Consider the following 23661-nt stretch of genomic DNA (forward strand, 5'->3'; position numbering starts at 1 on the left):
AGAGATTCAAATATCGATACTTGCTATTGTATGGTACTGTGGGTGATAATTGACCCCCAGTATCTTGGCCAATTGGCATTATTAACAGTTAATCCTTGACCATGTGTCACTAAGTGAGTATCACAGCTAAACTTGACCCCTTCCTCACTTGGTGTCCTATCCATATGGACGCATTTACCAACGAGTAATAAAGAGGGAGAGCTGTTTCTGTTTGTTTTTCTTAACCAAAAACGTTGTGACTTCAATTGCAGACTCTCTATCATTGCTTTACCTGAACTCAACTAACTCAACACAGGTCAATAATTGAACATGGGACCCTCTTTGATTACATAATATAATATAATTCACTCACTTGGACAAATTTGCTGATCCATGGGAAGGGTCTTTTTGCCACCCTAGTTGAAATCAGAGAATTCAGTACAGAACAGGATTGAACTTGGAAATTTCTCAGGCTGAAATACTAAGATTTGTTTGGGAGAGGCAGCTTTTCCAGATAGAATCAAGAAAGCAGCACTGAAGGTCACCCATCATACTAAGCTTGTACCAATACTGGATCCCTGACTGTGATGAATTACTCTCACCCATTTCCCTCAGCTTTGACCTAGTGCCCCATCTACCTTCTCAGGTAAAAGTCAGAGTTAACTATTTTGAAGTAAAACAGGGGGGGTTCTCCCCAGGATTCAGGCCAATATTTAGCCTTCAATCAACATCACCAAAATAGATTATATGATCATTATTCCATTGCTCTTTGTGGGTCCTTGCTCTTATTGACAGTTGAAGTACATTGCACTGCTGTATTTGAATCACTGTGCATAAGAAATGTTTTAAACCCCCCATGCTGTGTTTTCTGCTGGCGGAATCGGCTCGTCATTGACCGATGATGGAATCTTCTGGTCCCGCCGATGTCTATGGGGCTGGATTTCCGTTTGGGAGACTATGTTCTCCCGCTGGAAATGAATTGGGCAGCACAGTGGTTAGCACTGTTGCTTTGCAGTGCCAGGGACCAGGGTTCAATTCCCAGCTTGGGTCACTGTCTGTGCGGAGTCTGCACATTTTCCCCGTGTCTGCCTGGTTTCTCCCTACAAGTACTGAAAGACGTGCTTGTTAGGTGAATAGGACATTCTGAATTCTCCCTCTGTGTACCCGAACAGGCGCCATAGTGTGGCAACTATGGGATATTCACAGTAACTTCATTGCAGTGTTAATGTATGCCTACTTTTGACACTAATAAAGATTATTAGTATCCCGCTTGGAGTGCCGTGTAGTCAAAATTCAGGCCATGCTAAAGGGCCAGCACTCTGTCCACGTGAAACGCAAGCAAATCCTGGCCTTCTGGCGTCTGATTCGCTGGGGACAGGATTCGCAATAAAGGCTCCGGGAGTCTGAGATTGACTGAATTCTGGGTATAATTGAGGAGAAGAGGGACTCCCTCTTCCCCAGGATAGGGTGGAGACTCAAGCCCCCGCAATACGTAACAGTGCCTGGGAGTGGTGGAAGAGGCTGTCAGTGCTGGCAGCACCACGAGGAGAATGGACATGCGATGCTGAAAGAAGCTGAGTGACCTCCTGAGGGCAATTTGGGACGGCGGCAAGTCCTGCTGTCCAGGTATCCTGGTGGGCCTGTTTCAGGTTGAAGGTGATGTAGTTGATGGCAGGGCGGAAAGGCATCCGTAACAGCACCGATGATTATCCCTCAAAGGTCCCCTCTTGAGCTCTTTAATGAGCCAGAGGCATAAAGGTTCGGGGTGCCCGTCACCTTGATGGGCACCGGGAGAGGGTGTCCTCCTCCAACCCACATTACCAGGTGCATCACCATTTGGCACAGGTGGCACATGGTCTCCCTGGTGAGGCAGCAGTGTCGCATGCAGTTCAACAGCTCCTCGAAGGATAGGCGGCGATGATGTACCCATGGCCTGATGCAGCACCCCCTCTGCCTGTTGGATGGCCAGCATTTGAGCCTCACTGGCTGGCTCCTGCTCCTCTGGGCAGGCTCCTTCCTGTGCTGGCCCTGGTGTTCTAGCCTCCGTGCATCCGCAACAGTAGCAGCACCCAAGTAGATAGCGAGCAGTGGTGGATCAAGTCTGATATCCATGTACCTACGGGTGGAGGGGGGGAGAGACAAAGAATGGTTTCAAGATTAGGATTCCCTTGACCATCCAATGGCACCAGATTACATGGTCACCCTGAGATCCCGGCCTGTGATGTGGGGAGCCTTTATCCTCGCTACCCGTCCCTGCCAACTGGAGTACCGATGGCTGCCACAAGCGATGTTAGCAATCGGCTCTTGTGGTCCCTGTCCTGTTTCTCCCTGTGTAGTCAATTGTGGGTCTCCTCACTGGGTGGGCTGTGTGTTATCCTGCCAGTAGGGTGGCAACTGGTTGTGTGGTGAAGATGGTGATATTGTGCTGCCAGTCATCCCCATGCTAAGATCCTGGTGCGCAGGCTGGTCCTACAAATGGGGTGAATGAAGGATGTGTGCTTTTGCTGGCACCTCAGCTACAGTGTTATGTGGAGGCTGGGTTTAACACACAGGTTGTGACAGGGAGCTGGTCACGTTTCCTGGCTGGGGGCAGGATGGATGGGATCAGGGATGCGGTGGATAGGCAGTGCTTGGAGATAGGGGTGGGCTAGCTGATAGTGTCACTGGTGAGGCTTCTGTTCTGAGAGAGGCAGTGTGTCAGGGAGTGTTCCTGCAGCCATGTTGCATGTGTCCTTTGTTTGGAGTGAGCTCTGCTAATTTCCTGTATCCCCTGTTGTGGGGCTGCGCTTCTCAGGAGTGCCAACACCTGTTGGGCTGGCGATTGAGAATGGTCACCCGTATCCCCTTGGTGATACTGCTAGGATATGAGGGTTTCCAGAGCGGTGGGCTCGGTGGGGTCCCACATGACCAGAAGCCCTCTGATCATATAGAGAGAGCAGGGAGTAATTTTTTCTGGTCGGCTCTTTTCAGATTTATGGGGGGGGGCGGGGGGTGGAGGAATTGGGATCTGACCGGGTCTAAGGACTTTTCTTTGTCTTGCAATATGGACGGGTTGGTGACCGACTTGGGTGGGGCCTGGGTCCAGGCCTACCGGAGGTGGTGTCCTTTGTCTTCTATCTTTAGGAATTGATCACAGTCAGTGGTTCGGGGTGGGGGTGGGATTATTTCAAGGGTTGGGGTTTGTAAATGGTATTTTGTTTGTATGAATTTGTTTATTTTGTGTTTTATAAAATGAAAGCTTTAATAAAAATATTTATTTTAAAAAAACTGTCCCACCAACAAAAATTTTGGGCAGAGATTTAGCTCTCCGCAACATGCTAGGGTGATTTCTGGGAAGAGCATTAAAATTTCAAGTTTTAAATCCAACCCCAGCACTCCTTCATCATGTGCAACAGAGGTGAGTTGGCCTGCAGGAGATTTACTTGCTCTTGAGAAATGGGTTAATCAAGCTGTGTGCCGCAAATTTCAAAAGACTTTTAGTTTTAACTGCTGGGGGCTGGGTTATCCTGGCCTGGGAAACCCCGATGGCTGGAGGGAGGTGAGAAAGATCTGATCCAACAGATAGTGTCTTTCTCGCAATGTTTATGGACTAGGATGAGGCAGGAATGCTTTCTTTTCCCAGCCCCAACTAAACCTGCTTTACTCCTCGCATTTGACTCCTCTACCCATCTGCTATGCGATCTGAAGTATTTCCATTCCCATAATCCAAACACTCCCATAGATCTTCCCCAACCTATTATCTCCACTTGATGTCTGTGCTATGTTCAACATCCCCGTCCCTTCCAGATTCTCTACTCCCAGGTTGCAGCCATCCAGCATAGGTCTTCATCAGCCAACCAGCCAGACTCAAAAGCCATCCTGCCTTCCAATATGGTTGCCAGCCAGCCAGGAAATAGAAAAAGAAAATTCAAAGGAGGTCCTGTATTAAATTTAGCAAGACCTCTGTGATAACCGCGACTCCAGGTTTCTCGTCCACTATGATCACCCTCCCCGCCACCTTGTAAAAATCGAGGCCTGAATGTTGATGCAGATTACTATCTTGTACAGAATTATGCTTTGTTTATGGAACCTTACCCACCAGGACAACACCATAGGAAATTGTGGGTAAAATGTTCTAATATTTTCTGCCCATTCAGGTGTACAGGACATCACTGCCTAAAGCTTGTAACGCCAATGATTCCCCAATATTTTCTCTCCGCAGTTAGCTCTGTGATAGATGTGACATTTTGTAAAATTAACTTTTTTATGTTCATTCCTCATTTGACAATTATTTCCAGTCAAGAATCACTGGGGCACCTGCTCCCAGCCTCTGTTATAGCTTATGTATGCTGTATGTCACTGGGAGGGTAATGAGATAACAGCCTTTTTTTCCCTCTCATTCGCAGCAGATTTCCTCTTTATGAAATATGTAACAACATTCTAAACAGGGTTCAGTAGCAAGATGGTAATGTTACTGAACTAGTCATCTGGACTAATGACCTGGAAACAGTTATCAGTTATATGGGAAAGATGGGCATAGAGGGATATGGGACAAATGTGGACAATTGAGACTAGCTTAGTGGTAAAAACTGGGCGGCATGGACAAGTTGGGCTGAAGGGCCTGTTTCCATGCTGTAAATCTCTATGATTCTATGACTCCTCTATATAATGATCATATAAAATATAAAATCAGTTTTTAGATTTTACAAAACTCATGTTTGCTTGCGTCCAGTGTTTAGGACTGCTTCCATAGGCTGGCCCTTACTTTGAGTAACCAAGTAGCTTACCTTGCATGCTAAGTAATCTGATACACCCAAGTGTACCCTGGGTGTATTGTAAATTAATTTGTTGGAAACAGTGGGGGGAATTATAACTTTTGGCACCGCAATTGTGAATTGCTGCCCATTATACATCCTGTAAATTTTTCCCTTACATTGACTCTCGTGTAAATTGGTTCGGCCTATCTGCAACTACCTGTCGTCGAACTCTGGTGAAAGTAAAAAAAAAAAAAAAAATTTGAAAATATCTCTGGACATCTCCATCTGAAAGGACACAAAATACTCCAAGAAGCTGGGGTTCTTTTGCTTGGAGCAAGGAGGTTGAGGGGAAATGTTCTAGAGGTCTACAAGTTACAACAGGTTTAGATATGATCGACAAAGAAAAGTCGTTCCCATTAGCTGATGATGCAGGGTAACATCGATTTAAGATTTTGGACAAGAAATACAGAAGGGAGGTGAGGAAGAACTATGCAGTGAATGGTCATGACCTGGAACACGCTGCCTATGAGGTTGGTGGGAGCAGAGATAATTAATGATCTCAAAAGGAAATTGGGTGGGCATTTCACACTTTCATAGAATTTACAGTGCAGAAGGAGGCCATTCGGCCCATCGAGTCTGCACCGGCTCTTGGAAAGAGCACCCTACCCAAGGTCCACACCTCCACCCTATCCCCATAACCCAAGCCAACACTAACGTCAATTTTGGATACACGGCAGTTTAGCATGGCCAATCCATTTGATGGCAAAGAACTTGCAGGGCTATCAGGATAGAGTGAGGGAATGGGACTGACTGGATTACTACAGAGAGGCACATGGATTCTATAGGCTGAATGGCTTCTTTCTGTGTCATTTTGACTCTGGCTCTATAATGTCTCAATCTATAAACTACAAATCAAGTTTATTAAAATGTAAATTAAAGAGGATTTTAAACAAACCCAAGAAATTCATCAAATTACATTAAAATCATACTTTAAAAAAATTTGTTAATGGGATTTGGGCACCACTGGCTAGGCCAGCATTTATTGTCCATTGGTAATTGCCCTTGAGAAGGTGGTGGTGGTGAGCTGCCGTCTCAAACCTCTGAGGTCCATGTAGTGTACTTACATCCACAGTGCTGTTATGGATGGAGTTTCAGGATTTTAATCCAGTGACAGTGAAGGAACAACGATATATTTCCAAGTCGGGTTGGTGTGCGACATAGAGATGAACTTTTAGGTGTTGGAAACAGTTATTATCATGTGCCTGCTGCTCTTGTCCATGTAGGTAGGAATTGTCATAGATTTGTAAGGTGTTGTTGAAAAAGCTTCAGCTTCTTACTGTAGTGCATATTGTAGATGGGTTACACTGCAGACATTCAGGCTTGGATTGATAAGTGACCAGGAACATTTGTGCTACATAAACGCCAGGTAATGACAATCTCCAACATGTCATTACCATCACTGAACTGGACCGGCCATATAAATACTGTGGCAACAAGAGCAGATCAGAGGCTACAGATTCTATAATAATCTTTATTAGTGCCACAAGTAAGTTACTGTGAAAATCCCTTAGTCGCCACACTCCAGTACCTGTTCTTGTACACTGAGGAAGAGTTCAGAATGACCAATTCACCTAATAGCACATCTTTCGGGACTTGTGGGAAGAAACCGGGGCACCCGGAGGAAATCCACGCAGACACGGGGAGAACATGCAGGCTCCGCACAGACAGTGACCCAAGCCTGGAATCGAACCCGGGTCCCTGGCGCTGTGAAGCAACAGTGCGCACTGTGCTATCGTGCAATTCTGTGGCAAGCAACTCTCCTCCTGACTCCCCAAAACCTGTCCACCAACTGCAGGATGTAAGTCAGTAATGTGAAGATATACTCTCCACTTACTTGAATGAATGAAGCTCCCATAACACTTGAGAAGCTGGACACCATCCAGGACAAAGCAATCCTCCTCCACCAACTTAAACATTGACTTCCTCCACCACCAGTGCACAGTTGCAGCAGTATCTACCATCCACAAGGTTTCCCAGCCTGGATAACTCACCCAGGATCCTTTGACAGCACCGTCCAAACCCACCACCTCTGCCTCCTAGACATATAAGGACAGCAGACGCAATTTTCCCTTCAAGCCATACACCATTCCAACTTGAAACTATATCGTAACTCTTTCACTGTTGTGGATTCAAGATTCTGGAGCTCCTTTCACAGCAGCACTGTGGGTGTACCAGCATCCTATGAACTGCAGCGGTTCAAGAAGGTAGCTCACCATCATCTTCTCGAGGGCAATTAGGAATGGGAAATAAATACATTCCATGAAAGAATAAAATAAAAACTTCTGTGGGTGGTTAGTTCCTGGTCGATGATGACCTTCAGGATGTTGATTGTCGGGGACCTGGTGATGGTAATGCCATTGGAGCTTAAGGTCAGGTCGTCAGATTTCCTCTTTTTGGAGACGGTCATTGCTTGACATTTGTTATTTGCCACTTATCATCCCAAGTTTGGATGCCGTCCAGGTTTTGCTGCATATGGGTACAGACTGCTTCATTATGAGTAGTTGTGAACGGATCTGAACACTGCAATCGTCAGCAAACACTCCTACTTCTGAGCTTAAGATGGAGGGAATGTCATGTTATGAGGCAGGTGAAGATGGTGAGCCTGTGGCACCACCTTGAGGAACTGCTCAGCAGGGGCTGGGATGACTGGCCTCCAACAGTCACAACCTTTGTGCTAGGAATGGCTCCAACCATGTTTCCGACCCATAGTTTAAACCTGTTCCAAAAATCAACTCTGTAACTATAATGATAAGGACATTCTTTCACCTTGAATATTCCCATTTGGTCATTCACTAAAGAATCTATGCTATTAGCTTGATTTATATGTAGTAGTATACAATATTCTGCTGTTAATATTATTCAAAGCTGTTGTTATTATTCAAAGCTGATCCACAGGAAATAATTCCTTGCAATGGCACCCTTGTTCGTCAAATTATCACAGGAGGCTGCATGAGACTCAGCCTCAGGGCATTCATCTAGTTTCAGGGCAACACAGAGCTGAACATCTGGTGAACAGAATTCCACCCTACTGGGCCAGACATTCGAAGCTAATGGCTATGCCAATCAAAGGTTAATAGCCCTGGCTGCCTTTACAGTCATGTCTTGGGTGTCTAGCCAAGATCTGTTTATGAGCAAACCATATAGAAAATGAAAACAACTCTTATTTGAACCACTTAGCTAAATGCGAGACCGGATATGTATATTGTATGGAGTGTAGACAAACTGCTTTCAGGAAACGACAATCAAATTTAAATTACCACAGTACTCTAAACAGCCGACCTGTGTAAACCAGGTTGTTAATTGATTCGACTCATGTCTAATAGCAAATAGAATTCATATTTTTTAATGAAAAATGTAATTAAGAAAATATCTATTTGAGGAAATCAGTGGGCAGGATTTACCGAGGCACCCGCTGCGCGTTTTACAGCGGCAGAGGTGGCCTGCCAGCGGGTTTTTCTAGTCCTGCAGCTGTCAACTGCATCCTTCATCGCCGGGAAACCCGTGCGCCATTGGAGGGGCCGGAATATCCGGTAAATTTCGCCCACAGTATATCCAAAAGTGAAATTTAATTCTGGACTGTCTTCTTTGCTTTTTGAACAGCATAGGGTTCAGAGATGAAGCAGCTGGCTATTTCCACAAAGCTGTTAAGCTCAATCCTGACTGTGCAGATGCAAGGGAGAATTTTTATCGTGTGGCCAACTGGTTAGTAGAACGCTGGCATTTTTTAATGCTGAATGATAAGAAGAGGAATATTGCCTATCAGAGAGCAATCCAGAAAGCAGTGCAATCTGGCTGCACATCTGTCCTGGATATTGGAACAGGAACTGGCATTCTCAGGTCTGTACCATTTTCCTACACGTGCTGGTTCTGATTGCAATGTCTATTTATACAGGAAATGTGTCTATATATATGCATATTATAAAGAACGGATTTGGAGGGCAAAGGGGGAAATGAAAGGGGGGGGGAGAAGGAAGGTGAGAAAAGGCTAAGAGTAAAACAAAGGGAGGTGGGGGGATAGCTTAGGTTTGGAGAAACTGCCATAATTAGTATGCAGATGAACAATCCTGTTCCTGAAGAGTTCAAGGAAGCGACATTATGGAAGAATCCAGAGTTGAAGTTTATTTTTAAATATATTTAAAGTATCCAATTCATTTTTTTTTCCAATGAAGGGGCAATTTAGTGTGGCCAATCCACCTACCCTGCACTTATTTGGGTTGTGGGGATAAGACTCATGCAGACATGGGGAGAATGTGCAGACTCGGAGGACTCCGAGATCGAACCTGGGTCCTCGGCGCCGTGAGGCAGCAGTGCTAACCACTGTGTCGCAGTGCCACCCAGGACCATTAATGTTTAAAGAGAAATTTGAACATCTAGTGATTAACTGAAAGAACTGCGCTACTAGATTTTACATTTTTAAACAAAAACAAACTTCCTTTAATTAAGAAAATACAATAAAGTGAACACTAGTACCTTAGGAGACCAGTGTCATGTTCAGAAAGGCCAACGAATGAATTTGATTCACAACCGATGGCATAGCCAGATTTCTAGAGCATTTGGCTTCGGGGCCCTTATGTTGACCCTTATTTCAAAGGGGTTGGAGTACAAAAGTAGGGAAGTCTTGCTGCAACAGTACAAGGTATTGATGAGACCACATCTGGAGTACTGTGAGCGGTTTGGGCCACTTATTTAAGAAAGGGTATTGGGTGCGATCCACCCGAATGGGAACAGAGTCCCGGAACGTGTGAGATTAGCCGGGTGTTTCCTCGCTATCTAACACCCATCCGGGTGGTTCAGAGGCCTCAGTGCGGAACTCCCAATGAGGCCGCACTTAGCACTGTTTTCTGCACCGAGGAGCTCCGTTCGCTGGGAGCTGTAAGGCAATGGTCACTGAACAGTGGTCAAAAAGTGAGGGACCATTTTTACTGTCCTCAGGCCCCAGACAAACGTGTACCTTTCTGGCTTGAATGGCTTAACTACCTACTGGATAAACTTACAGATCTATCAGGAAAGTCTTTAAGTTCATGTCTTTTAAGAAATCATTAATGAGGATCAATACTCCCTCTAAACAACCCGCAACTCCCCGTGCAGGCTGTGCACAGCAACAGAAAAACATTTAAAGGGGCATTGCACCTAAACAAATTGCCTGCACCCTCCAGATTTGCAAAAAAGTGATCCCATCCACAATGCGCGAGATTGCATTAGATCTGATGAGGCGTTGGGAGCGAGGTCGCCGGCTTCTGTCATCCACATTGGGCCGTGGAGTGCTGCTTTACGGGCACAGCTTGGCCATTTGATCTCACCCCTAACGTTTTGTGTCTTTTTGTTCCCTACCATTTAGTATGTTTGCAAGAACGGCTGGAGCTTCTCATGTGTATGCATGTGAGCTGTCCAAGACTATGTATGAACTTGCCTGTGAAGTGGTAGCTTCCAATCAAATGGCAGGGGAGATTAAGATTCTGCACATGAAATCATTAGATATGGAAGTACCTAAAGATCTCTCCAACAGGTATGTCCTATCACAGTCTAACAAAAATACTTTCATGCTAGCTATCTATTTTCTTTTAAAGCTCTGCTAAGTTTATAAATTCATCCTACAGCCAAAAGTCGTAATTATGGAAGATTGCATACTGTGGAAAAAAACATTGTCCCATTTATAATGAATTTCATATTGTTTTTGTGGGCAATTTAGCTGCATCTTGAATCATTTCAGAAAACTGGCAGTATCAGTCATAATCTTTCCGATAGACTAATTATTGGGCAGGCTATTCACAGATTGACAAATATGCATTGCATTGGCGAGACAATAAAGAATCTAAATAGTATTAGAAGTCTTAAAAATTATTGTCATTGAGTTACTCAAACAAACTAGTTAGAAAATACACTTTTGCTGCAAGAAGCCAAAACACAGGATTTGAACTGGCGAGATTTCTAATCGGATCTTCCCAGTCACCTCTGATGACGCAATCAGGTTCACACCCAGAAATTGCGTAAATCTGATTTGCATGAATATGGTCCATTTGAGGATTAGCAATCCAGTCGGCCTAAATATGGATAGATGCCACCTATAAGATCTCTGAATTCTCCAGTCTGACAAATCAGGGTGCCTATTAGCTGCTGTTCCCTGAAGGAGAAACCAATTGTGCCCAATTAGACTCCTGAGCTTCATGCAGGTCAGACTAATTAGCCCTCGGGAGTTAACCCTGAGCAACATCAGCTCGCCACAGTTTCAGAGACAAGGCTGGGATTCAGCTTTAGGTGTCAGGGCTGTCAGCTTGGTGGCACAGGAACAAGCAGCGAGGGGGTGGCATCTCTTCTGGCTCCCCAATGCCTGCAAGTCAGGCAGCTTCAGGCCCCCTCTTATGGACTTGAAACGTTAACTCGGTTTCTCTCTTCACAGATGCTGCCAGGTCTGCTGAGATTTTCCAGCATTTCCTGTTTTTATTTCAGGTTTCCAGCATCCGCAATATTTTGTTTTCACTTTATAGTCACATCAATGCATTTAATAAAATTAGAAAAGACAAGAATTTTGGCCCTTATCACCTGTAGATATGTTTCAAAGCTTTCCTATTTTGTCCTCAGGGTGTCGCTTGTTGTCACTGAGACTGTGGATGCTGGGCTGTTTGGTGAAGGAATTGTGGAGAGTTTAATACATGCGTGGCAACACCTTCTTCTACCACCAAGGGTGTGTTTTTTAATACAATAGTAACCTAATATTTGAGCAATAATGTTTTGATGCTCCAGTACCAAATACAGCCCTACAGTCTCATACTTATTCTTTCCTTTTTCTGTTTGATGGTACTACTTTTTGAATAAGATATGATTGTCAAAGTTATATTCAATGTTTCTCACAAAATAACTGATTTATTCCCATTGTAGGTCGGTGCTGACTAGAATTACCTGAATTAATTACATAGTTTATCCAAAATTTGTTAGACGTGTATGTGAAGTATTTCTGCCCTTTATAATAGTTATTGGGAACCAAGCATGTTGAGCCTTTTAATGCAGTAACATTACCATGATGTAGTACAGACCATAACAGTCAAATATGAAGAGATTAGCAGAGTATTGTTTACTACAACTGAGATCCATGAGGCAGCAGTGCTAACCACTGCACCACCGTGCCGCCCTATTGAAATGTAAATATGACATGGTTTGCACACAGCAAAGTCCCATAAACAACAGATGAGGTGAATAATTGATTAACCTGTTTTCGGTGAAAGTAATAGTGTAGGACACAAGGCAGAACTCCTGCTCTTCTTTGAATTGTGGCACAGGATCGCTTCCATCTATCTGAAAATTCAAATGGGCTATAAAACATTCTCATAAAGGAAGCTGAAGTTAATTTTAGTAATTGCAGCTTCTGGCTATGAAGCTAGGTCTAACAGAATTCTGTCAACAGCTGTTGTTAGCTGTTAGCCCTGTTTTGTGAAGTACAGTAACACCATTTAAGTTGTGTTATCATCGTCATAACAGAAGAGATTTACCAGAATGGCTTCAGGAATGAGGAATTTTAGCACAGGTTAGGTTGGGGAAGCTGGGGTTGTTATCCTTGGAGCAAAGGAGATGGAGGGGAACACAAAAATCTGGAAAAACTTAGCAAATCAGGCAGCATCTGTGGAGGAAAACAAAATTAACTTTTGGAGTCGCGGGAGGCGCGATTTAATGGAAGAGTTTCTAAGTGGTGGCAAGTGGGAACTACCGGGAACTTCCCAATGCTCGGCCCGGTGAGGTCATCACCGCTATAAAACGTTAATTGGACCACTTGACGAGGCACCTCGGGCTTTACGCCGCAAATGACAGTCCTGCCGGCTGATTCGCTGGGTCTGCGCTCGTCAGCCCCCTGCTCACAAGGGAGAGCAGCACTTAAACCGCTCCTGCACATCCGACCCCATACAGCTCGCAGCCGTGCCACTGAGGAGACCAGCCCCACGATTCGGTGATGCCGACCTGACCAGACTGTTGAACAAGGTAGAGGTCATATGGGATGCCCTGTTCCCTAGAGAGTCTTGGAGGATCAGCCGGTGCTGCCTGGGAGGAAGTGGCAGCGGCCGTCAGCTCGGGGAGCGTCACCAGGGAAACTGGCATCCAGTGCTGTAAGGACCTCCACCGGGTGACCGCAAGGGTGGGTTGGCACCGGCCCCCCCACCCCCCTCACACATGAGCATGTGGCTGGCACTGCCCCCTCCCAGCAACGTTCCGTGCCCTGGCCCACTCATGTCCAGCAGTGCTGCCCAGGCCACCAACCTGCCCCCTCGTCATGCCATACATCCCACCCCCACATACTCTTTCCCCCCCCCACATACTCTTTCCCCCCCCCACACACACACATCCCATCTCTTTCCCAACCCACCCCCGCGACCAATGACACATGAAGCTTATGATGCCCCCTCTCTGACCCTGCAAGAGACGTTGGCCCACAACAGACTGGAGAGGGCCCAAACGAGCGGTGGTGTGCCGGGCATCAGAGTCCTCATCCCTATGGGAATGGGCCCTGGAGGTCACGGGGGTGGCCGAGGACAGATCTGTCACCGACCTAGAGGTTGGTGTACCGCGAAGAGGTGAGGTTCCCCTGGTATCCCATACAGATGACCTGTCACATGTGAGTTGTTAATGCCATACAGACTGACCCCCATCCTTCCCACTGTCCATTCACCTGCAGGATCTCCATCCGACGGTGCTGGCCCTCTAAGGGGAGCTCCGAGAACACCACCGTATTCGCGATACAGCAGTTATCCCCACTCTTCACCAGTGCAGAGACACAAACCTCGGTGGATGACAGTCGTGGGCAGGTTTCTGGGGCACAATCTGGTGAGCACCACACAGTTGTTGATGCACATCCGGTGGAGGCAGGAATGCCCAGGCGAGACAGTGTTGGGGTCAGCTGGGTCCCAGTCAAATGCTGAGCTTCTGGACCAGGTTTACCCAGAGCTTATGCAGATACTAGGGTGCTGCTGTGATATTCAGAGGGGGATGTCAGCGACACTCCAGCAGGTCCATAGCCGCTTGGAGGAGTCCGAGAGGCTACGGGCACTGGAGATGGCGCCGACAATGTGTGGCACCGAGGCCAACACTGCTAGGGTGGCGACGCAGTGGAGCGCCTGGTGCACGACGTCAGCAGCATGAATGGAGGTGTTCATGGTGTGGCTCAGTCAGTGACGGCCATGGCTGAGCCCCTTGATAGCATGTCCCAGTCACTGGGAGACGTGACCCAGTACTAGATGGACCTTGATGAGGCGCTACGGAGCATACCCCAGTCTCAGGTGGGTATTGATGAGGCCCTCCAGAGCACGTCCTGGTCACTGGGGGAGGTGTCCCAGTCTCAGGTGGGCATTGCCGAGGCACTGTTGATCATGGCCAAGTCAATGAGGAGCATCGTTAAGGACTTCGACACTGTGCTGCAGACATTGGGGAGCTGCCAGGGCTGGCAGAGCCAGATGACCTATCGGCAGTTGGGGCTCGATCCAGCCATCCCTCCGTTCTGAGGTGAACCCCAGGGCCCTTTGAGCACTGACAGGAAGGAGGGGCACTGGGTGCCAACCTGGAGCCACCCTACAGAGTTCGCGATGGCGGCCACCAGCTCCCCGAGACCCACGCCCCCAGACAGCGGTGCGTCTCGGAGTCAGCGCCCGGAACAGGACGGCATGGCGGGGCATGTTCCACCAGCACGTGCGACAGGGCCCTCCGTCCCCAGGGCCCACAAGGATGCCCGCCAGTAGCATCAAAGGCAACAGGACGCAATAGGCAGCAGGCTGCCTCCACCTCTGATGTGCATCCTGGGGAGACACCTAGACGCAGTGGTGAAGCACAGAAGGCATGTCGAAGATCACTGAGAGGGCACTGTTGGGAGGGGGATAGGGGAGAAGTGGGGGAGGGTGCAGTGAGGGGTAGGAAAGGGTGGGAGCAGGGATTGGGAGAGTGGGACGGCACCATTGGGGGATTGGGGCAGTAGGGTACACATATGTACAACATCTCCCCCCCCCCCCCCCCCCCCCCGCACACACACACCCATACACATCCAGGCATACCATGTGATGGGTGTGAGCAAGCACTCAGTAGACAGGCAGAAGTCAGACTATGGCATAGATTGAGGAGCACCAATGCTTGGCCGGATGCGAGTCATGGAAAGTATAGTAATTACAGGATGAAGAATAAAAGCTTTTTGGATTTTTCCATAATAAAATGCTTTATCTACAACCCAAGAAGAGATCCCTATGACATTTGCAGTCATTTCATTTCTCCTGTCATCCAATTTTATGGACCGCCTGAGCAAGATGGATAGGTTGTGCTGGGCCAACACCCCCCTACTTGTTTAATTTAAGATTCTCAAGTTTCAGCTGAGAAGATCGCCCTTCCACAACTCTGGCCTGGATTTGAACCCAAATCAAATGTTCTAATTCACTGTACTGTACAAGCTTTCAGATTAACCACAACTGCCAAATGATTATAGGTCTGGGGATCGGTTCGCTCAGTTGGCTGGGTGGCTGTTTTATGATGCTGAGTGACGCCAAAGCATGGGTTCAATTCCCGTACCGCCTGAGGTTGTTCATGAAGGACCCACCTTCTCAACTTTGTCCCTCGCTCGAGGTGTGGTGACCCTCAGGTTAAACCACCACCAGGCAGGTCTCAAAGGAGAGAGCCACCTATGGTCCTCTGGCACTATAGCGACATTTACATTATAGGTCTGGGAAGAAAATCTGCAGAAATATGTTTTGAATGTAGAGCTAGAAGCTTAGTTTGTTTTCCTCTCAGAAATATGGTGTTTTAATTTTTTTTGTTTCTCAGCCAGCAAGACTGGAAGGTCCCACTGAAGGATTTGGCCGTGTCATCCCATTGCACGCTGTTGTGTTTGGCATGGCAGTGGAGTGTCAAGAGATCCGCAGACATCACAGGTTAGTTTCTGGACAATGTTTGGAGGCAATAATGAAATGGTTGCATGTACGATTGAGCTCATCTGTTGGCTTTTTAAACAAAATATATATTTTTATTCTCCTTTTCCACATTTTCTCCCAAATGTACACTCCCCAACAATAAACAATAAGCAGTAACAAATATAATGTCGATCCCCATATCAACAACAACAATCCCATCCTCCCACCAACCCCCCAAACAACTGCCTGCATATTAACATAAACAAATAACAAAAAGGAATCAGGAATCACCCATAGTCACCATTAACACATATAGTCCCCCCTCCCCCCACCCCCATGAATTGTAGAACCCTTCCATCCTTCCCCTCAGTTCAAACTTAACCTTCTCAAGAGTCAAGAATTCCAACAGGTCCCCACGCCACGCCAGGGCACAGGGTGGAGAGGTTGCTCTCCAACCCATCAGGATCCGCCTTCGGGCGATTCAACGAGGCGAAGGCTACAACATCTGCCTCCGCACCCGTTTCCAACCACGGCTGGTCCGACACCCCGAATATGGCCTCCCGAGGGCCCGTATCCAGTTTCACATGCACCACTTTAGAGATTACCCTAAAAACCTCCTTCCAGTAATCCTCCAGCTTTGGACAGGACCAAAACATATGAACGTGGTTTGCCCCCACAACGTTCACGCACATCTTCTACCCCTTCAAAGAATCGGCTCATCCTCGCCCTTGTAAGATGTGCTCTATACACCACCTTCAGCTGGATCAGCCCCAATCTCGCGCACGAGGTGGAGGCGTTCACTCTCCGGAGCACCTCACACCAGAACCCCTCCTCCATACCCACTCCCAACTCTTCCTCCCACTTTACTTTGATCCCTTCCAGTGGTGCCTTCTCCTCTTCCAAAATAGCCCCGTAAACCGCCGACACTTCCCCCTTCTCCAGTCCCCCTGTCGTCAGCACCTCCTCCAGCAATGTGGAGGCCGGCTGCACCGGGAAGCTATGTATCTCCTTCCTGGGAAAATCTCGAACATGCATATATCTAAACATTTCTTAAGCAACAGGGAAATCGATGCCTGTCCCAAAGTTTGTGCTAACACCCCCTTTCCTATTGCCTCCTAAACAACACCCCCTTCCCTATCGACTCCTCAAACAATCTGTTGATTTTAATTGTTTTGTTTTTTTGGTTTATTTTTCTTGAAGAGAAAGTTGTGTGGTGCACTTAAAATGTTCCTCAATCCCATCCTTTAATGTCATTTTCTGTTGGACCAGTATGTTTATGACACCAATTATATATGGATGTTATGTAAGTGTGACTCAGTTTACTTTATAAAATTACCCAAGCTCATTACATATTCCCAGATTGTATTAACTTTCAACCCAACGGGTTGGCTTGCCTTTGAGCCAAGATTTTGTGGCATGATAGTATGTTAACCTAACGCCAACTTTTTTTGTATTGGACAAAATGAACAGCCAATCTGCAGTTAAGATAAAATGTCGCTGTAAGTCTTAACTTGGATTTACGCAAATCGTGGATAAGGAAAGGTTAGATGTACTAAATAACCAGAACCCATTTCTTTTTTAAAAAATGTGTTGATTCTTGAGAACATAGAACTGTACAGCACAGTACAGGCCCTTCGGCCCACGGTGTTGTGCTGACCTAAGATCAAATCAACCTACTCCCAATCATTCTAGTGCACTCCATATGCCTATCCAATAACCGCTTGAAAGTTCCTAAAGTGTCCGACTCCACTACCATAGCTGGGACTTCGTTCCACGCCCCAACCACTCTCTGAGTAAAGAACCTACCTCTGACATCCCTCCTAGATCTTCCACCATGAACTTTATAGTTATGCCCCCTTGTAACAGCTACATCCACCCGAGGAAAAAGTCACTGAACGTCCACTCGATCTATCTCTCTCATCACCTTATACACCTCAATTAAGTCACCTCTCATCCTCCTTCGCTCCAATGAGAAAAGCCCTAGCTCCCTCAACCTTTCCTCATAAGACCTACCCTCCAATCCAGGCAGCATCCTGGTAAATCTCCTTTGCACCTTTTCCAATGCTTCCACATCCTTCCTATAATGAGGTGACCAGAACTGCACACAATACTCCAAATGTGGTCTAACCAAGGTCTTGTACAGTTGCAGCATAACCTCACGGCTCTTAATCCCCCTGTTAATAAACGCTAACACACTGTAGGCTCTCTTCACCGCTCTATCCACTTGGGTGGCAACTTTCAGAGATCTATGGACATGAACTCCGAGATCTCTCTGCTCCTCCACATTCTTCAGAACCCTGCCGTTAACCCTGTAATCCGCATTCAAATTTGTCCTCCCAAAATGAATTACCTCACACTTATCAGTGTTAAACTCCATCTGCCACTTTTCAGCCCAGCTCAGCATCCTATCAATGTCTCTTTGCAGCCTACAACAGCCCTCCACATTATCCACTACTCCACCAATCTTGGTGTCATCAGCAAATTTACTAACCCAACCTTCAACTCCATATCCAAGTCATTGATAAAAATCACAAATAGCAGAGGACCTAGCACTGATCCCTGTGGTACACCGCTGGTGACTGGGATCCAGGATGAAAATTTACCATCTACCACCACCCTCTGTCTTCTATGTGATAGCCAGTTACTGATCCAATCGGCCAAATTTCCCTCTATGCCATGCCTCCTTACTTTCTGCATGAGCCGACCATGGGGCACCTTATTAAACGCCTTACTAAAATCCATGTATACAACATCAACTGCTCTACCTTCATCCATGTACTTAGTTACCTCCTCAAAGAATACAATCAAGCTTGTGAGGCAAGACTTACCCCTCACAAATCCGTGCTGACTATCCTGGATTAAGCTGTATCTTTCCAAATGATCATAAATCCTATCCCACAGGACCCTTTCCAATAATTTACCAATGACCGAAGTGAGTCTAACCGGCCTATAATTCCCAGGGTTATACCTATTCCCTTTCTTGAACAAGGGGACAACATTCGCCTCTCTCCAGTCTTCTGGCACTATTCCTGTAGACAGTGAGGACATAAAGATCAAAGCCAAAGGCTCTGCAATCTCATCCCTCGCCTCCCAAAGAATCCTAGGATATATCCCATCAGGCCCAGGGGATTTATCTATCCTCAGGCTTCTCAAAATTTCTAACACATCTTCCTTCCGAATATCTCCCTCCTCCACCCTACCAGCCTGTATCGCACTATCCTCCTCAACAACATGGGCCCTCCTTTGTGAACACTGAAGAAAAGTATTTATTTAGAGCCTCTCCTATCTCTTCTGACTCCATGCACACGCTCCCACTACTGTCCTTGACTGGCCCTAACTTCACCTTGGTCATTCTTTTATTCCTCACATAAGTGTAAAAAGCCTTGGGGGTTTTCCTTGATCCTACCTGCCAAGGACTTCTCATGCCCCCTCCTAAGCCCTTTCTTGAGCTCCTTCCTAGCTATCTTGTATCCCTCAAGTGCCCTAATTGAACCATGTTTTCTCATCCTTACATAAGCCCCCTTCTTCCTCTTGACAAGACATTCAACCTCTTTTGTAAACCATGGTTCCCTCACTCGACCATTTCCTCCCTGCCTGACAGGGACATACCTATCAAGGACACGCAGTATTTGCTCCTTGAACAAGCTCCACATCTCAATTGTGCCCATCCCTGACAGTTCCTGTTTCCATCTTATGCTCCCCAATTCTTGCCTAATCGCATCATAATTACCCTTCCACCAGTTATAAACCTTGCCCTGCCGTACATTCCTATCCCTCTCCATTGCTATAGTGAAAGTCACCGAATTGTGGTCACTATCTCCAAAGTGCTCTCCCACAACCAAATCTAACACTTGGCCAGGTTCATTACCCAGTACCAAATCCAATTTCTCATCCAATCTTGAGGAATTCCTCAAAGAAGCACACCAGGTTGGCTTTTCTGAAAGTAAGTGAAAAGCAACATCTAGTTGAGTAGTTAATCTCCCCAATATTGAGTTATCTCCACTGTGAATATGTTGAATTCTATTTAATGCACCATACTGAAGTGATTATCTACAATGCTAGTGCCAGCATTTCCTGATCACTGCGCTACCTCCCATTGATGGAGAAGAATTGCAAGTTCTTGCAATATTATCAGATTACCGTGTTCAAAATATAATTCAGAGCAAGCATAATGGTGGTAATTACTATTAACTTGATGTATGCGTGGTTTAAAGTGGAGTTCATAAAATATTTGGGCATTTTGGCCAATTGATTTAATTGAGGGTAAATTTTCGTTTTTATTTAACAGCCTCTAGTAATCTTGTAAAAAGGACTCTGGTATCATTTTCCAATGTGTTGAATAAACTCGGTTTAAAGAAATGCTAATCCATTGTTAGGGCAAGCAATTTGGTTGTGCCATTTCAATATTTCACTTGCCACATGTACTGTGACTTTGATTTAAAGTCCTAGAGCTTGTCGTTACCAGGTTTCCAGCCCTGGCATACAGCGGGAAAGAGTGACTGGACAAGTCTGCATGCTCTGGTGCAATATTAAAATAAACATTGTCACGGAAAGTGCTCGCCATCAAAGGATCAGCATCGAGAGTGCAGCAAGAGAACAAGTGCGGCAAGGAGACATGCCAAGACCCTCCACATGGTCATTGCAACTATTTTGTGATTTTCAGCATCAAATTACTTACCTATTTGAACTAAAAATACTTTTTGAGGATTGTTTCCGCCTGGTGTTACATACATAGTTCTCACAGCATTAAAGGAATTTTAAAAACTATACACCACAACTTATAAAACAATGTTGAGAAAAGTTAATTGTAGAATGATTAATCTGAATCTGGCATCACAGTTTGTTCTTATCCTGTTTGGCAGAGTTTGCTTCGGTGAGGTTGGTGGATTGCGTTTGAATGAAGCAATAACATGGCGCAGCCCTGTTAGCAATGAACCCTGTATTGATGATACTGCTGAACCCTACACCACCGAGAGAATGAGACAAGTTCCTGGCGGATACACAGCATTGACTGACCATTTCCAGGCCATGACCATTGATTTCAACAATCCACAGGCATGAGAACTAATTCCATTCCAAAAGCATATTCTTAGTTTGAATCTTGCTTGTTACTTAACTTGTACTTAATATTGTTGTCATACGTATGTGTATGGAGAATTGGGCACAATAGCGTGAATGTCCTTTAGTACTTGATGTTTCACAGTAAATTTGTCTCCCTGGGTGGAATAACTAACTGGTCAAAAATGTCACATAACTAAAATGTCATTAATAATCAGGTCAGGTCACTGATCCCGCATGAAAGTCACTGGGTTGCCACAGTTGAAGGGAGTCACATACTTGATGTTGTAGTGTTAAAGCACCATCGAATTTACGCTCTTTTTGAGCATGGCTCTCTACTGGTAGTGAAGATGTGAACTTACACTTATGTCTGGAGGATATGAAATGTGGCAGAAGCAGTAATTGTTTCTCCTGTTTAAAGGGTATCAGTAGTGTAACAGATCATCATGTAGAGGTTGGGAAGACCAGGATTCTCTGTTCCCCAGCCATGTGTTTCTCCGAGTGTGCCGTTCACAGGTGCAGAATTCTCTACTCCCGCTACTTGTCATTGGGATTTCCAATTGAAGCTCCCCACGCCACTGGGAAACCCATGGACAGGGGTGTGCTGCCAACGGGAGAAGAGAATCCCAAGGGCTGGAGAATTCCAACCAAGGTCTTTGCCTTTCTGACAGAAGACCTCACTGAAATTGCAAATATTTCGAGAAGATTTTGGAATGTGCATACGCAAACTTCCAATATGTGCTTGTAGGAGGCAAGGCTCCGCCTGAAGGTATGATGCCAGTGTCAACAGTAAGAAATGTTCTAGGGTACAGGTATTAAAATAAAATGCATGTAGGAATTACACAATAAATGGTAAATCTCTTTTAGAGAGAGCTGGGCGTGCATGTCCACCGATCACTGAAAGTGGCAACACACGTGGATAAAATGGTCAAGAAGGCATACAGCATGCTGGCCTTCATTGGTCGGGGCATTGAATATAAAATTTGGCAAGTCATATTGCAGCTGTACAGGACCTTAGTTAGGCCTCATTTGGAATATTGTGTACAATTCTGGTCGCCACACTACCAGAAGGATGTGGATGCTTCGGAGAGGGTACAGAAGCGGTTTACTAGGATGTTGCCTGGTATGGAGGGCATTAGCTATGAGGAGAGGTTAGATAAACTCGGTCTATTCTCACTGGAACGATGGAGGTTGAGAGGCGTCCTGATAAGAGGTCAACAAGATTGAGTGGCATGGACAGAGTGGATAGACAGATGCTCTTTCCTAGGGCAGGAGAGACAAGTACTAGGGGACATAGGTTTAAAGTGCGCGGGGAAAAGTTTAGAACAGATGTGCGAGGTATGTTTTTTTTTTCACAGAGGCTGGTAAATATATGAAACGCGTCGCCTGGGGAAGTGGAGGGAGCAGATACGATAGCAGCATTTAAGGGCCATCTCGACAAATACATGAATAGGGTGCGAATGGAAGGATACGGACTCTTAAGTGCAGACGGTTTTAGTTTATGCAGGTACCATGGTCGGCGCAGGCTTGGAGCGCTGAAGGGCCTGTCCCTATGCTGTATTCTTTGTAATTCTGCACTGTTTCATCACATTATAGTTAGGCCGATAAGCAATTTTCTTAGTTAAAAGGAAAGAAAAATCACCTTAATTTAGCAAGATTTTAAAAGGCCTCTAAAAGGTAAAATATTGCTCATTATTTTGAAAATACTGTGCACAATGTATGATATGAAGTCTGCAGCAATTTGTAACCATCATTTCTGTACATTGTATTAGGAATTGGAAGAATTGGCCACCAGAAAACTTTGTCGACTTTGTCTTCCAATAGTTAAGGAAGGCATGCTGGATGCTATTGTAGCCTGGTTTGTTCTGCAGCTAGATGAAAATACAAGTCTTTCCACTGGCCCCGATGAAGAGACCTGTTGGGAACAGGCTGTGTATCCTGTACAGGGCGTGCTTGGTGAGTGAAATAATGTAACTGGTGGAGTTGCCATTAATTTGAAGGAAAACCCTTTTTTTTTAAATTCAGAGTTACCCAATTACTTTTTTCCAATTAAGGAATTTAACGTGGCCAATTCACCTCCCTTGCATATCTTTTTGGGTTGTGGGAGTGAGACCCACGCAGTCATGGGGAGAATGCGCAAACTCCACACTGAATGGAGCCGGGATTGAACCCGGGTCCTCGGCGCCGTGAGGCAACAGTGCTGACCACTGCACCACTTTGCTGCCCGATTTGAAGGAAAAATGTAGTTGAATTCAAACGTGGAAATGTTCATAATTATGAGAGTTTCGATCAAGCAACTAGGGAGAAACACTCTTTTTCTGACAAATGTGTTGGTAACCAGAGGCACTAGATTTAAAATAATTGGAAAAAGAACTAGAGGGGAAACGAGTATAATTTTTTCACGAAAGTCTAGGCTGCACAACCTGAAGAGTGAGAAATAAGATTCCATAGGAACTTGTTTTTTTAGAAATATTTTTATTGAAGGCATTTTTCATATATACACAAATATAAAAATGCACAAGCCAAACCTCAGCAACGGGTAACAAAACTAACAATCCACCGTATCCATCCTTCCCCAACCCTCCACCCCATATCACTCTAAGCCCACCTTTTTTTTCCCCTTCCCCTCATACCCCCCCAAACAAAACAAAATGCCCATAACTCTCTCCCCACCCCAAATCAATATAAAGAAGTCGACAAACAGTTTCCACCCCTCTTCCACTCCACATATGGCAAACTTAACTTTTTCCAGATGCAGAAATTCTGCCAGGTCATTCACCCATACCCTCACCGTTGGCGGCTCCGAATCCTGTCAACTCAATAAAATCCGTCTCCGGGTTGTCGGGGAGGCAAAGGCCAAGACATCGGCCTCCCTCTCCACTTGAATTTCTGGATCTTCCGACACTCTGATTATTACCACCTCTGACTTGGAGACAGCACTACACCCAGAATTTTGGGTC

At 45.8% G+C, this 23661-nt stretch overlaps 1 protein-coding gene across 1 annotated transcript in view; it reads left to right on the forward strand.

Moving 5' to 3' along the window:
- prmt9 (protein arginine methyltransferase 9) overlaps nucleotides 1–23661 on the forward strand; it is a 43460-nt gene that overhangs the window by 2006 nt on the left and 17793 nt on the right. The window contains exons 3-8 of the mRNA XM_072496094.1: nucleotides 8376–8612; nucleotides 10114–10281; nucleotides 11355–11457; nucleotides 15558–15664; nucleotides 20506–20698; nucleotides 22474–22657. Of these exons, the coding sequence (XP_072352195.1) occupies nucleotides 8376–8612; nucleotides 10114–10281; nucleotides 11355–11457; nucleotides 15558–15664; nucleotides 20506–20698; nucleotides 22474–22657 (992 nt within the window). The remainder of the gene's footprint in view (nucleotides 1–8375; nucleotides 8613–10113; nucleotides 10282–11354; nucleotides 11458–15557; nucleotides 15665–20505; nucleotides 20699–22473; nucleotides 22658–23661) is intronic.

The sequence above is a fragment of the Scyliorhinus torazame genome, chromosome 3, assembly GCF_047496885.1.
Source record: "Scyliorhinus torazame isolate Kashiwa2021f chromosome 3, sScyTor2.1, whole genome shotgun sequence".
Taxonomy (NCBI): Eukaryota; Metazoa; Chordata; class Chondrichthyes; order Carcharhiniformes; family Scyliorhinidae; genus Scyliorhinus; species Scyliorhinus torazame.